Below are 13,576 nucleotides of genomic sequence, written 5' to 3' on the forward strand. Positions count from 1 at the left end.
CCTCGGCTGTTCACTGGGGCTGTGCAGGAGCCTTTTGGGTACTTGGAGTTTCCCCCAGCTGTGGGGAATCCCCAGAACAGCAGTGCTCATCCCAAGGGGGAAGGAGGAGCAGCTCTGATGCTCTCCCTGCAGCTCTCACTGTGAACAAGGGACAAGAGCCAAGAGACAAAGGCTGAAGTGAGCCAACTGGGCTGTCAGTCTTCCCAAGAGCAGCCAAAGGGGAAGGGAAAGAAGGTCCAGATTGTGTGATGATGCTGACTGAGGCTCTTCCTGTGTCTGCTGGTTCCTGGAGGAAGGAACTGGGTCTCTGCCAGGGTTTGATTCATCTCTTTATCTGCAGCTCCCTCTGGGCTGTGCTCTGCATGTGGGTGAATTCCCAGTGAGATGGGGACACCTGGAATCCTGTGGGACACCTGGAATCCTGTGGGACACCTGGAATCCTGTCCCCACAGGAGTCAGTAAATTCTTATCACCCATAACTGATGGCACCCATAAAAGAGCAGAAGGAAGAGAAGGCACTGCCTGCAATGTGGGGGTAGTAATGGGGGTATCTGGAAATGGGGTGGTTTTCCTTAGACACTATTAAGGCTACAAAGAAATCTGTCCTTTCCTTGCCCTCTGCAGAGGAACCAGACCTTCCCCTGCACAGGGCCCAGGTCTGTTGGGACCCTGGATGCTGAGAATTTTAGATTTTCTGTGCTGACTGGCTCTGACCCACAGGAGAACACTGCATTTCACCTGAGGCCATGGAGAAGCTTCCAAAATGGAATGACAGAACTGGGATTGTGGGGGTGGAGTTTGAATAGAAGTGTGTGATATCACAGGGTGGAAAACTTAGAGTTTAAGGGTTAAGAATATAGTAATATATATGAAGCAAGATGGAGGTTTTAGGGCAGAGGCTGCTCCTTCTTCTTCACCTTCTTCTCCATGGGTTTGGGTGGTTTTTTGTAGTTGGATAAAAAAGTCCACAATGCAGGGCACGGGTGGTTGGTTATTGGGTTGAAAGTGAAAATAATTGAGGTGACATTTCTTAATTGGACATTTTATCTTTAATAGGCCTTGTAGAGAGAGAGAGGGAGCTCCATTTTTAGTTTGTTAGAGTGAAGTGCTGTAGAACTCAGGGTTTGTGAGACTGTGACATGGATAAGAATTAATAAATATCTGAGTCCAAACCAGAAATTCCATCTTGTGCATTTAATCCTGATGGTGGCAAAAAAAGAAGCAAAGATTCTGCACAGGTCCTGTCTCCCTTTGGTTTCTGTGGCACTGCAAGAGCACAGGGAGGGCTGGAGGGATGTCCCTAAAGGGCCACATCTGTCCCTGCTCCTTGTATGGCAGCTCTGGATTTTCTGTTTGCTCCTGCTGCTGGGTTATGATGAGCTGGGCAGTGGGGACAGGTCTTGCATCACTGGTGACTCAACATCCCACTGAGTCATGGGATTCATATTCCAGAGTGAATTAGCAGGTGGATAGGAGTGTGTGCACAGGCCAGGAGAAAGTTATTCAGCAGTGAGTTGTAAAGGAAGTGATCTCATTAGCAGAGTGGTGTAAACATTGTTTTCACATTTGGGGAACTACTGAAGTATTTCTGTAGGCCTGAAGGAAATGTCTGCAGGAGAATAAAAATATAAAATTAATTGCAAGGCATTTGCAATTAAAGGTCTTCTACTGTGACATACAGCAATCCCGATCTGTGATTGCAATGATTATCAGTGCAAGTTACTAAAATAGCTTCAATGTAAAAATAAATTGCATTTATCATGGAGGGAACACTACATTTGGCTGGAGAAGATAAAAGTGTCCATGTTTGATATACATCAACTGCAATTCTTGAAACATTTTTGAGGACCACTCAAGATTTAGAGTGCTTGAAATGCTGCTCCTCCATTACAAGTATTTCTACGAAGGCTTGTGCAGCTTGGAGTTCGTATGTGTGTAAAATTCTTTGGTGGTTTGTGCCCCTGTGACTCACATTTGAGTCATCAACCTGAGAATCTGCTTAAGTTTTGAGGAGAGATCAGATTGTTATCTTTTACAGAAGCCCTGGTGGCCTGATGAAGTGAGGTCATCAGTGAGAATGTGCTCAATCCTGAGAGGATGTGTTATCCTTTTGGGTTCATTACTCCATCCTCAGAGCATGTCACCCTATTTTTCCGAGCTGAATGTGCTTCTTATTAAATTTAATCTCCTTAAAATGTTTGTTTTGTATTCCTGCCCCTCATAGGGGTGTTGCATTGTGCCATTTGTACTTTTGCTAATTTGCTGTCCCATCCTTAATCTCTCTTTTTACTCAGCCTCTGAATTTGGGAAACAAGTCTTTCAAATATTATGTGGTTAAGAAAATGAGTTGGTCTCCACAGATTCATCTCTTCTTGCAAAGCCCCAGCTTTGCTCCAGAGGACACATTCTGCTGATAAACAACTGCCTGTGGCACCCCAGGCTAAGCTGAGCAGGTCTCAGCTGCTGTCACCTCCTCACTGGCTGTGATTTTGATCTGTGGGACTCTGTGACAGCTGTCACCTGTATTTAGGTCCCTCACTTGATTTGTGTCCCTGCTGCTGTATTGATGGAGCTGGTCCATGGCTCTTTCTGAGGAGACAACCATGGAAGCTTAGGGACAGGTTTGAGCTTGGAAGTGGCACTAAAAGGATCCATGACCAGGGAGAGATGATTTTGTTGGGAAGGGCCAGGTAGGGGAAGTTTGCTGGAAGAGTCTTGGACGTGGCTGAACAAAAACCTAGCAGAAAATGGGAGCAGGTTCTGGGAAGTCAAGTGATTGTTCCGCCTACATTGTGATTGCTGTTTTCATGACCTTTGCTCCTGTTTACTTGCTGAGGATTGATGTTGTGATTTTTTTATTACTGTGTTTTTGAAAGTGATCTGATAAAGATTATTTTTTTCTTTGGTGTAGTAATTACTTCATACCTTGTAGAACACTTGCAGATAAATGCTTACAAAGTCATAATGTGAGGAAGTGATTTTGATCTCTAGTGACTAATGTGATGAATAATTATTTTTTTCCTTGTACACAAGTCAGCACAGACATGATGATGCTGTGTTATAAAGAATTGTAAACACAGGTGTTTTTCCTGCATTTCAGGGTATGATTAATATTAGATAGGCTTGGATTGGAAGGGACATTAGAGCTGCAGGCTCTCTCACCCACCTGGCCTGTCCTGCTGGCATCTCTGCAGGTCACTGGATGGGGACAGGGGCAATAAGAGGCACAAGGCAAACTCTGGAGGAGCCAGAGGTCTTTGACCTGTCCTTTGCAGCATGTCTGAGGTGTGCCCATGAGCCAGATGTCCCCACTGCCCTTGTTGGAGAGCAGAGCCCGTGGAGACACAAAGGGGATGGCTCTGGTGGTCAGCAGAGGTGGCAGTTCCTCCCTGGAGCCCACTGATTTTGGAGTATGCTCTTATTTTAAAATTCCTTTTTTTCCTGTGGAAATATCCCCTCTGCCTCTCACACTGTCAACAGAGCGATTGTATTACATGAACCTCTGTGTGGAGTGAGGAAATGTTCGAGTTCCCCCCGATCTTCTCACACTCACTGCACAAAGAGCAGCTTTAGCTGTCTGAGTGCTCTGTGTTAGCCCCTCACAGCAATGTAAGATACATCTGCTGCACAAGATGTTTAAACAAACATTAGTGGCTCTGCAGGAAACCTGACACAGCCCGGTAGCTGTATCAACACCAGGATAAAAAGGAAAGTGATGCAAACAACAAAAATAGGATGTATCTGAAATTCCTTCATAGATGGGCTGCAGCCCAGTCAGCTGGAGCTTTGTGGAATGAGCTGTGCAGCAGAAAGCCACGGGAGGAAGTGCTGTGGTTTTAGGATCATGTTGCAGGAAGTCTTTAAGCAGATGAAGCTGCTTTGATGGTGCCTTTCCAGGGAAGAGCTGTTCTCCAGCCTCCATCAGAGCTTGCAATCTCAATCCCTTCTTCATGCTGAGTTACTGGCCTTTGTTTTAGTCCCCCTTTTTCCCCCCACTGTCTTGTACACACAGGGGTGAAAGCATGGCTGGGCTTTATTCAGCTGCTCTCAGCTGGTCCTGAGAAACACGAGAAAGATTCATTACACCACGAGGATCCTGCAGACCACAAACTATTTGATGAGTAGGTAAAAGACTCAAACTGTGAAGCAAAACTTCAATTTTCCTTCCCTGCTTTGTTTTAGTGAGACAGCCTATGCCTGTAAGGAGAACTTCTGTCCCTTCCAAAATTCAAAATTTTCAAAATTCAATGGCTTTTCAAAAATCTGTATTTTCATGAGCAGTGGATATTTTTCCAAATGTGTATGAATATTTCACCTTGACTCCTCAGCAGTTACTGGTGGCCACTTGCCCTGCATTCCTCTGTTTCACCCACCTGCAAATGTCTCCTCTCTGGGTGTTTCACACTCCAGGCAAGGGGAGCAGCCATCCCTAGCACAGGAACTCTCAGGAGTTTACATCTCCAATGTGCTATAGCACTCAACATGCTGCCTAGGCTTTTAATTACATCTTGGTGATTAGCAGTCCAGAAAATCACTTGAAACCAATTAAATAATGTGCACCTAGCTGAAGACTGCTGCAGGCTCTGGGGGCTGTTTCAGAGCAGTCACCGTTTATTGGGGTTTAAACAGTCCCTCTCCCCCTCCCTGTAAATTATTTACCTACTTCATTATTTTCCAACTCCACCAGTAATTGGTTTTTATGGGTTTAGTAAAGCTGTTATCATTAGTGGCAGCAGTAAAATTTTCTCCTCTATGTATATGCTCCATCCCATGTCTGGGTCGACACCCTAAAGTGAGCTGTGGCTTTTCTGACCCCTGAATCACTGCCTGATTTTAATGCTCTCATGCAGAAGTACCACAGGTTCTGGTGCCCAACCTCCCCCTGAGTAAATCAGCCCTACAGCCCAATCTGGCCTTGGAATGGAGCAGCAGTGGATGATGCACATGAGGTCATCACTATTAAATATCCAAACCTCTCCAGGAGTAGGCAATGGGATTGAGAAAGGCTGAGAGCAAAAGGTGCTTTTCTCTTCCAATTTTTTAAATATGTAAACACTTTTGCATGAAAAAACGTCCCTGCAGGGGCAGATGTCCCTGTCACTAACGAAGGGGGCTGAGAGCAGCTGGAATGCCCAAGAGGAGCCTTTCCTCCCACCCTGCAGCTCCCACCAAAAGCCTCCTCTCTGCATGTTTCTCAAGAATCCTCTTGCTTCCCTCAGATAGGGAAATGCCACACCAGAACACTTCCCTCTGCATCAAGGTGAGTGCTGGCTGAGCTCCAGGATCTCCAGTCTAAGGACCCTTAGAGCTTCATCCTGGTGGTTGCCATCCTCCCCATCACTCCTGCAGGGGCTGGGCTCTGAACAGGGGCTCTGGGATGCACTGCAGGGCACCAGGGATGTCCCGAGGGGACATAAGGGTAAAGTGGGGTCTGAAGGCACCCTGAGAGCACCCAGGTGCCCAGGGCTATGCCAGGCCTGTGCCCTGGGGGACACCCAGCCCTTCCCTGCCCGGGTGGGTTGCGGGACCTGCTGCTGGAGGCAGATCCCATGTCAACAAGCACTGGGACTAGAAGCAGGTGCTGTGTCACAGTGGGGCTCTTTGTGACATCCCCCTGCAGCAGGTGTGGTCAGCATGGCTGCTGCCCACAGTGCAGGGTGACAGGCAGGAGCCTGGAAGTGACACGGAGCCCCCGAGTGCAGCCCATGTCTTGCCCCACCACCCCTGGCAGCCCTGTGGGGCTGAAGTGTTTTGCCAAAGCTTCCCACGACACCAGCCCAGGATCCCCCATACTGCCTATCCCACAGGATGGAGAAGACACCCCTTGCCACCCCCAGGGAGGCCTGGGAGGAGGACAGCTCTTCCCAGGAGAGCAACTGGTCACAGATGGTCTCCTTCTACGACAGAACCACGATGCAGCCACTGCAGCTCGGTGAGGGAGGGGTCCCGTGGGGCTGGACAGGGCTGGGGCTCAGCAGCACACCCTGCACGATGCCAGGGTCGTGCTTTCCTGGCACAATGACAGCAGCAGTCCTGGGGGACAGGCAGGATGTCACCTGAATGCCAGGGTGGCTTGGGGCTGGATGCCAGCCCTAGCAGAGCCTCTCCCAAGAAAAAAACAGAGCAGAGGGGCTCCAGGGCGTGGGCAGTGAGAAGCAGTGGAACTCTGGACCTTTCCTGCCCGTATCCCAGTGTGTTCCTCAGCCCAGGGCACTGGGGCTTTCCCAGCTCCTCTGCCCGTCACCTCCAGCCCCCAGCTGCTCAGGAGAAAAGCTGTGCCAGGGGTGTGGGCACAGGGCTGGCTGCAGGGTAGGTGCCCTTGGCTCTCTCCTGTGCCCAGAGCCTCTGCAGCCCCCCTGCCCTTCCCTTCTGACAGATGCCAGCTGGTTGCCTATATACAAAGAATCAGAGGACGCCGTGAATTTCATCCTGGCCTTTGTCAGCAGCCTTGACAAGGTACCTGTGGCCAGCTGGACAGTGGCTGGGCTGGCATTTGCTGGGCTGGCTGGGCAGAGCTGCCTTTCTCACAGGGCACTGCACTCCCAGTGCTCCAGTCCCACTGGCTGTGTCCATCCTCCCACCAACACTCCCTGTTTGTGTCTCTGCCAGGACACCCACAAGTTCACATTTCTGAAGAGCACCTATGTCATGTGCAAAACTGCCTTAAAACGTGGCTTGACCCAGGGCCTGGATTTATTCTGCCAAACATGTGAAGTGGTAGAGAATATCAAGGTGAGGGGATGGGCACATCCCATCTGGTGTTCTGGGGATGGGCACAAGCACCCCTGGCACTGGCACCCTGTGTGGACAGGGCTTGGGTGGGTCAGGGACTGGGTGCTGCCAGGTCTCATCCTGGTTATGCTCTGCAGGACCTCCTGGAAAAGGAGCCAAGGGACTGGCTGTCCTCACAGTTACGGTATCTTGCCATGATTACCATCGAAGAATTAAGGTGGGGCCCTGCCCCAGAGCTCTGAGGCCACCTGCACGAGGCCTCCCAGCACCAGTGTCCAACTGGCTCTCCTCTGTCCTTGCAGCTTGGTGGAGAATGTGCTGCAGGGCAAAACCAAAAGCCTCCTCTCTGCATGTTTCTCAAGTGTCCTCTTGCTTCCCTCAGAAAGGGAAATGCCAAACCAGAACATGTCCCTCTACATCAAGGTGAGTGCTGGCTGAGCTCCAGGAGCCTCCAGTCCCTCCGGGCTGCTCCCTGCTCACCCTGTGCTGGCCCATGACCTGAGATCCAAGGCAGGCTGAGGTCTTGATGTTGCTTTCCCACCCTGGTGGCTCTGTCCCCTTCCCACGAGCCTGGTTGCTCTGTCCCCAGCACTTGGTGTATCCCTGTGTCTCTCCTGGGCAGTTCAGGTGTCCTCCTCAGGCACTGAGAACTCAGATCAGTCTCCTGGGCATAGGGAAAGAACAGAAGAATGACAGGCTGTCACTGCAGGCCCCCAGCCTGTAATAATTAACATTGACAGGTAACAATTAGCATTGACTCCAGGATTCCAGAAGGCTGATCAATCACTTTTCTGTCCTATCTTATTAAGAAACCCATCGCCCTTACTGACAGTCACGATACAGGCGGACCCACTGGTCCTTCAATCCAAACACCATCACTGGAGGCCAATTAAGAAATCACCTTTTGATAAACAAATTTCCATGACACATTCCACATGTGCACAACAAGGGGTGCAGCAAGTGAAGATAAGAATTGTTTCTCATTCTTTTCTTTGATCTTCTCACAGCCCTCCCCAGGACAATGCCTGGGAGTCTCTGTGCCTCTCTCTGTGGCCAGAGAGCTGCTGCCACAACAGGCACTGCTCTCTGTTGTGTTTGCAGACCCTGAAAGCCATGGACACAATGCTGAGGACAGTGGTGCTCAGCTTTCCTGCCTCCAGCGTCAGCAAGGAGCTGCAGGACATCTTTGAGGTGTGGCACAAGCAGAGTGGGGGTTCTGGGGCTGTTCCTCACCCTGGAGGGGACAAGTTGCCCAGTCCAGTGCAGAGCATGGTGTGGGGAGGGGAAGCAGAGGCTGGCACCAGGCTCCTCTGAAGCACAGTGGCTGCAGAAGGTGTCACCTGCCTGGCCAAAAAGTTGTCCTGGGACTTTTGTCCAGGCTTGTAAGGGACCCCAGGGACAGGCAGCCCACTGCAGGCTTTGTGTGAGGCCAGAGGAAGCCATGAGGGATGGTACAAGTCTGGCGCAGGAGCAGAGCTGTGTTTGCTCTGGGTGCTCACCAGCGGCTTCTCTCACCCCAGTTGTTGCTGGACTACACCAGATCCAAGAGAGAAGCTGTGAGGGAGAGGGCTATGGGGAGGATTTGTGTCCTGACCAGTTTGCTGTCCAGGTATTCCACTCTGAAGGTAAGGACCACACACCCTCCAACCAGCCCATGCCCCCCTCCCTGCCACTCTCCGTGCCAGGGCTGCTGCCCAGCTGGTTGCTCCAAGAGATGGGGCCATGGAGCCCTGCAAAGCCCAGATTCACCAGGAATCCAACCCTGGGCACACTCTTGGGTACAGGTTCAGCACCAACACCCTTCTCTTAGCCCTTCTTCTCATGCCTCCCTCATCCAGCCCTCTGTCAACTTCGGAAGAGACAGTTCTGGACCTGTGTGCCCTGAAGACATCTCAGTCCCAGCCATGGGAAGGCTGGTGGGACGTCTCATTATTTTCCGCTATTCCGAGGAACAAACAAGATATACAGCTTTCCAGGCCCTCTCTTCCCTCGCTGAATTCCTCTGTAAGTAAAAGAGCAAGAGCAGCTGTGGCCTTCATCCCTCTGCACACAGACCTCTCTTGACAGATCTGCTTCCTGCCCTCCTCTGCCCCTCCCAGCTGCCTCCCATAGCATCCCAGCTGTCACTTTGCTGCACAAGCTCAAGTCCAGGACCTGTTTTTTACTGCTCTCTTTCCCCACTTCCTTTCAGGACCTTGAACCCCACTGGTTTGTGGCCCCCACAGCTAAAGCCCCTTTGACTCCCAGGTCCCAAAGCCCAGTCTTCCCTGTTAGAGAAAAGCAAATCCACCACCCTGGCTGGTGCCTCTTGCCTACAGCTAGAAGCTATTCCTGATATTGCTGATATTTCTGGGAGAAATCCCAGAAATCCTGGCTGATCCTGTCCTGCTGTCTTGCAAGCAGATCTCAGGGTGGTTTGATGACCTTGCTGGCAAAGCAGCTCTGTCCTACTGACTATTCTGTGTTTGCCCTGCTGTTTAGACAAGTCAAGGCCAAGGGATGGGTCAGACGAATTCTATTGGGAAGCTGTGAGCACCTCCTCACTGTGTTACCTGAGCATTGCAGAGTGTACCCAGGTAATGATCCCCCTCCTTGCTGGGACTCCTGTCCATGGCATCAGCAGGGCACTTATGTGAGCAAAGAGACCCAGAATCTGTGGGGCTGGTGGGACCTCACTGCCCTGGCAAGAAGGTTCCTGCCATTCCTGAGCAGGGACAACACGTGGGCTGCACTCTGGTGTCCTGGCAGCAGCTCCAGCCTCAGCAGGAGATCCTGGCCCCCAGCAAGCCCCTAGTTCTCTGCAGGGCCAGCCATCAGCCCTCCTCCCTGCATGAAGGGCCTCTCTCCTCACCCTCTGCCACGCAGGGACTGCAGGCACTGCTGCCAGCTGTGCTGTGGGGTCTGCTGCCAGCACTGCCAGGAACCTCTGCCCAGCCAAGCAGCACCTCAGGGCACTCAGTGGCACGTATCTTCCTTCCTGCTGTAGACCTTTGGAAAATACCTCCACTCTAGCGAGAGGACAGACATTGTCCTGGAGGCCATCGAGGCGGTGAGAGACACCAGCATCCTTGACAAGGAGGTGCCCAGCAGCATGCTGGATGTGGTCATGAAAGATCCGGACTTCTGGCTGACAGATGTAAGTGCCCTGGGGCTGGATTGCCCTGATCTTCAGCCCTGTCCGGCCTTGTTCCTCCCTCCATCCCTTCCTCACAAACCCAGGTGATTTGGGCACCTGAAGCCACCCAAGGGTGGCAGAGAGGAATGGGAAGGGCAGCTGAGGACATGGCTGCACTCCAGTGGCAGTGCCATCCTCACCTGTGTCCTTTCCAGGTGCCCAAGGTAGTGAACTGCATTTTTGAGAACCTGCTATGCATCGCCACAGAGTCAGGCCGTGGGAAAGTGCAGTCACTGTTCCTCCTGATGACCAGCAAGTACTCCTCGGCAGTGGTCATCAGCCTGTGCAAGATGGCTCTTCAAGGAGACAGGTACTGGCCCTGACGATCTGAGGGGCTTGCTCCATGTGGAGAGAGGGACCCCGAGACTCTGTGGCTGCCAGATCCAAGGAATGCTGCAGGACATCCCACGGAGTCAGGCTCTCCATCCCACAAACCTTTCCAGCTCTCTTGGTGGGCTCGCAGCAGCCAAAGGCAGCCAAACCACTCCAGAGGCAGCTTGGTGTCCCCAGCCCCACAGAGAACTCCCCCTCAGCCCTGACCTGCCTCCTGTAGGACCCTGGGGACCCCCATGGCTCTGCTCTCTGGGGCTGGGTCCTTGCTGCAGCACTGTGGCTGAGGCAGCCCCCTGGCTTCCAGCACTTTCCAGGAGCTGTGTGACACTCTGTCCTCCATGCCTGGCATTTTGGACAAGGTCCTAACCGAGTTTGCTACCTTGCTGCTGAGCCAGTGGTGCAACCCTCCCGGAGAAGGCGGCCACACGTCTCACAGAGCTGTGAGTTACCAGGAGAGGCCCCAGCCCCTTTCTGTGAGCCCTCTGGCAGCTCCTCATGGCTGTGTTTGTTCCTCCAGCCGTCCTTGGGGCAGATTGACTTGGAGCAGTTGGGTGTCGGGCCCGACACCTGGGGCGATCAGGGGCGTCCCGATGTGATGTTGGCCTTCCTGCTGCTGGAAGTCCTCGTTGGGCTGTCTGAGAGAATTGACGTGGTGAGCGGGGTGTGGCAAGCACATTTCTCTCCCTCTCAGGATTTTTCATAGAGGTGCACAGAGAGAAATGTGCTTGCCACAAGCAGGGTGGTATTGGGGCAGCCAGGGCTTGGGGTTGAGTGGCGGTGGCTTGGCCTGGGCTGGGAGTCAGGATGTGGGCTGACTGCTCCAAAAACCATCCCTGCCACGGTGGGGCCCGGGGTGGCTGCCCTGGGAAGCCTCCAGACATAATCTTTTAAAAAAATGGAAACTCTCTTCTTCATAAAGTCAATAAAATTTGAAGCCTTCCTGCCAAGCATGATGAAGATACTGGAAGTTGGCAGTGAAGATGAGAAGCTGAAGATCATTGAGGTCTTCCAAAACGTCCTGGGGCAGCTGAAAAAGGCAAAGGCCAGCTCCATCGCTGTGGCACTGGTGGGGAAGATCCTGCCCCTCTTTGACTCGGTGAGGCTGCTGTGGGAGAAAGCAGAACTTGGAGCAGGCCCAGCCCTCCAGGAATGGATTTTGGGCGCTGCTTGTGCCCGCTCTGGGATGTGCCCACGGAGCGTGGCCCTCACTGCAGGCACAGGCAGGGAGCTGCTGCTCAGGGCTGCCTTTCCCCCCTCCTGGCAGGAGCACGGCCGGCTGCGAGAGCTCTCCCTCTGGCTCCTCAGGGACCTGCTGAGGTCCGTGGTGAGGAGGGATGAGAAGAAGATGAGGAGGCAGATGCGGGGCGCTCTGATCCCGCTCCTCTTCCGTGTGAGCGACCAGCTCCCCAGCGTGGCCAGGGTATGGATTTGAAGGTTGAGCACTGATGTGGGGGGATTGATGCCTCCCAGGGATTCTGGGCACCGGGGTAAGGGCTGCTGACGTTGGGCAGGGCTCCCCCAGTGCAGCCCCTGGGAAGGGGAAGCAGCACAAGCAGGGGTGGACAAGGTGGCTCAGCCATTCTCAACACCTGCTCCAGCAGGGCTTGGCAGCAGCCCGTGGCCACTGAGGCAGCACCCAAGGCCTGAACATGTGAGCTCTAGAAGCCCAGAGGCTTCCCAGCTTCCCCACAAGTGTCAGGGCTTCAAGCCTCAGTCAGTCACCCAGGGCTGGCTCCAAGAGACTCCAAGACATTCGGGCTAGGACAAGTCACAGGTTCCAAAGGGTGGGATCACCGCAGGAATAAAGCTAAGAGGTCTCTTTCCCCAGGCTCTGGTACCATCTCTGAGCTAATGCTGTTCTGCAGGCTTCCAGGGAAGCCCTTTTTGCTGCTGCAGAGCTTCTCCAATGGACGCAGCTCAAGCACCTGCTGCAGAAAGAGAGGATGTGGGAGCTTGGAGAATGCTTGGTAAGGACAAGCCACAGGGCCCAGGCTGGGTGAGGGCTGTCCCTGCCCCGTGTCTGTCCCCATGAGAGCTCAGGGCAGCAGAGGCTGCTCGCAGGGCTGGGCAGGACCTGGAGGAGCTTGTTCCTGACCTCGAGAACAGAGCCCCAGAGGCTCCTCTCCAGGCCCCTCTCGCCTTGCTGTGTCCAGCAGGAGGGAGGGCTCAGCAATGAGGGGTGCTGGCAGGAGGGTCCGCTCCAGCCAGCTTGGGGGGCTCTGTGACAAGCCTGGAGACATCCCTGGTGCTCCCTGCAGCTCATGAGGAGGAGGATCAGTGCTGAAGAGTTCATGCATCAGAGCCTGCCCTACCTGAGGGACTCTCAGTCCTCGGTGCGCCTGGCGGCCGTCAGGTTCATCAGTGAGTCACAGCCCCTGGCCCCTTTTGGGCCAGCCTGGCCACCTCCCTGCACTGCAGGGGCACCAACCCTGTGGCTACCCCAGCCTTAGAGCCTCAGCCTCCCTCTGTCCCCTGCCCTTGGTGCCACCTTGCCCAGTGCCCTGCTGGTGGCCCTGGGTCAGTGGGAGTGGGAGGGTGGCAGGGCTGGGGCTCACCCTGCTGGGATCATGCTGGGAGCAGGGAATGACAGAGCTCTGTGCCCAGGGTGCGCCACGAGGCACATCAGGGAGCAGGATTTGGAGACTCAGGCTCACATCCTCAGTGGTGAGTGGGCTGTGGGGAATCCAGCAGGGGGGGAGCTGTGCAGGCACAAAGTTCATCTTGGCTCTGTTTCTTTGGGTCACAGCCCTTCAGCCCTTAGAGGGAGACAGGGATATCTCAATCAGTTCCGTGGCAACCCAGACGGGCATGATCCTGAGAGCTCCAAGGGTGCAGAGAAGAAGATGGTGCGTCACTCTACAAGCGCTGTGCTGCTGGTGCCGGTGAGCTCAGCGGAGCTGCAGCTTTCTGTGCTTTAATAAAGGTGGAGAAACACATCCAAGCCCTCGCTGTCCTTCAGATGTGTAGTGCCCTGAGTGTGCTGAGCAGACTGTCCGTCTTGGCCTGCCCCACAGGCAGAGGGATGCTTCCTCCTCGCACCGCTGCCATCTCAAAATGTCCCACTCTGCCCCAAAATTGCAGGCACAGGGCCCCAGATTTTCTGCAGAGGGTCCCAAATTGCATCGCTGGTACCCCAGAATGTTCCCGTGGACCTTGAATTGTATCTGCAGAGCTCCACAGTGTCCTTGGCAGACTTCAAAATCTGTTCCATGTATTTCAAAATGCCCCACCGAGTCCTGGAGTGCAGCTGTGGGGCCCCAAATGGTCTCTGGCAGCCCCAATAGGTCTGGAATCAGGAGAAAATGCTCAGCCCTGAGTGGACTTCAGCAGCCCAAA

At 53.4% G+C, this 13,576-nt stretch overlaps 1 protein-coding gene and 1 long non-coding RNA gene across 2 annotated transcripts; both read left to right on the top strand.

Annotated features, from left to right (window-relative positions):
• The first annotated feature begins 7,839 nt into the window (after positions 1–7,839).
• LOC115497682 (uncharacterized) lies at positions 7,840–10,324 on the top strand. The gene is made up of 6 exons (XM_072937112.1): positions 7,840–7,923; positions 8,253–8,357; positions 8,571–8,736; positions 9,214–9,308; positions 9,719–9,868; positions 10,063–10,324. Exons 1-6 carry the CDS (start codon positions 7,846–7,848, stop codon positions 10,228–10,230), a joined length of 762 nt encoding a protein of 253 aa, XP_072793213.1. The 5' UTR covers positions 7,840–7,845; the 3' UTR covers positions 10,231–10,324.
• A 2,506-nt stretch (positions 10,325–12,830) lies between these two features.
• Positions 12,831–13,176, top strand: LOC140685269 (uncharacterized). Its single transcript, XR_012058616.1, has 2 exons — positions 12,831–12,904; positions 12,987–13,176. It is a non-coding gene; the product is annotated as an uncharacterized lncRNA (long non-coding RNA).
• The last annotated feature ends 400 nt before the right edge of the window (positions 13,177–13,576 follow it).

The sequence above is a fragment of the Taeniopygia guttata genome, chromosome 18 (genome assembly GCF_048771995.1).
Source record: "Taeniopygia guttata chromosome 18, bTaeGut7.mat, whole genome shotgun sequence".
Lineage (NCBI taxonomy): Eukaryota > Metazoa > Chordata > Aves > Passeriformes > Estrildidae > Taeniopygia > Taeniopygia guttata.